The sequence below is a fragment of the Arachis ipaensis genome, chromosome B04 (assembly GCF_000816755.2).
Source record: "Arachis ipaensis cultivar K30076 chromosome B04, Araip1.1, whole genome shotgun sequence".
Taxonomy (NCBI): domain Eukaryota; kingdom Viridiplantae; phylum Streptophyta; class Magnoliopsida; order Fabales; family Fabaceae; genus Arachis; species Arachis ipaensis.
In genome coordinates this window covers 5,675,594-5,676,583 of record NC_029788.2, presented here as the reverse complement: position 1 = coordinate 5,676,583, position 990 = coordinate 5,675,594, and the positions used below count along the sequence as shown (strand labels likewise).

Below are 990 nucleotides of genomic sequence, written 5' to 3'. Positions count from 1 at the left end.
CCACGTGGATGGAGCTGAAGCTACTGTTCCCACTGGCGGGACCCGCCATACTGGTGTACTTCATCAACAACCTGATGTCCAACGCCACTCGTGCCTTTGCTGGCCACCTTGGCAATCTCGAGCTCGCAGCAGCAAACCTTGGCAACAGTGGAGTTCAACTCTTCGCTTATGGCCTTATGGTATACCCTACCACATACATACATCTTTAATTCTATGCTATATTTATGCTTCCCACTACTTAATTATCATTCTATGTACAAACAAAATTTAACTTTTCACAAATAAACTAGGTGAAAACTCAGCCGTAAAGTTAATATCTAAGAGCCGTGAGATGAAAATTTAATTAAATTAATCAAATCATCTAACAGCTCTCAGATACCTGAGTTTTTACCTTTATACATTCACTTCATGCCAGAACGAAATCTACACAATAAAGTTTGTCGAATTTTAGATCTTACATCAAGTGTTATATACCTGAAAAGATTAAAGTGTTCAGTATAAACACTTGATGATTTTATATCTAAATTACATTTGTTTTCTTAAGAAAGAATGTTTCATCATATCGTCTAAATTATTGAGGGGAGGCCGTATGCACAATCGAGGGTTCTGATGGGAAAATGATCCTTCTTATACTTCTTGGATATGCAGTGCATTATATACTTAATCTATCATTTTTTTATGGAAAAGTATAGGGTATCAACGTACTATCTGCCAACTTATTACCAACAATGATTAATTATTATATTTTAAACACATATATAAAGAGACACATCCAGAAAATACATATATAAAGACATTTTCATTAGACACAACTATAAAAAAGATATTTTTATTAGACACATCCACAAAGGCACTTTCATTAAACACAATTATAAACAAGAGTTGGTAAAAGTTGGCAGAAATGCTGTTGGTAACGTAGCGGGATTGTTTTTTTATATATATTTAGAAGAATACTAAAGAGTTGGCAAAATTTATTGTTTTTAAAGAATA

The 990-nt window shown here is 33.4% G+C and overlaps 1 protein-coding gene across 2 annotated transcripts in view; it reads left to right on the top strand.

Annotated features, from left to right (window-relative positions):
• LOC107638622 (protein DETOXIFICATION 40) overlaps nucleotides 7-990 on the top strand; it is a 9,617-nt gene continuing 8,633 nt past the window's right edge. For both annotated transcript variants that reach the window (XM_021120583.1, XM_016341973.2), the window contains exon 1: nucleotides 7-179. In XM_021120583.1, the coding sequence (XP_020976242.1) occupies nucleotides 9-179 (171 nt within the window). In that variant the 5' untranslated portion in view covers nucleotides 7-8. The remainder of the gene's footprint in view (nucleotides 180-990) is intronic.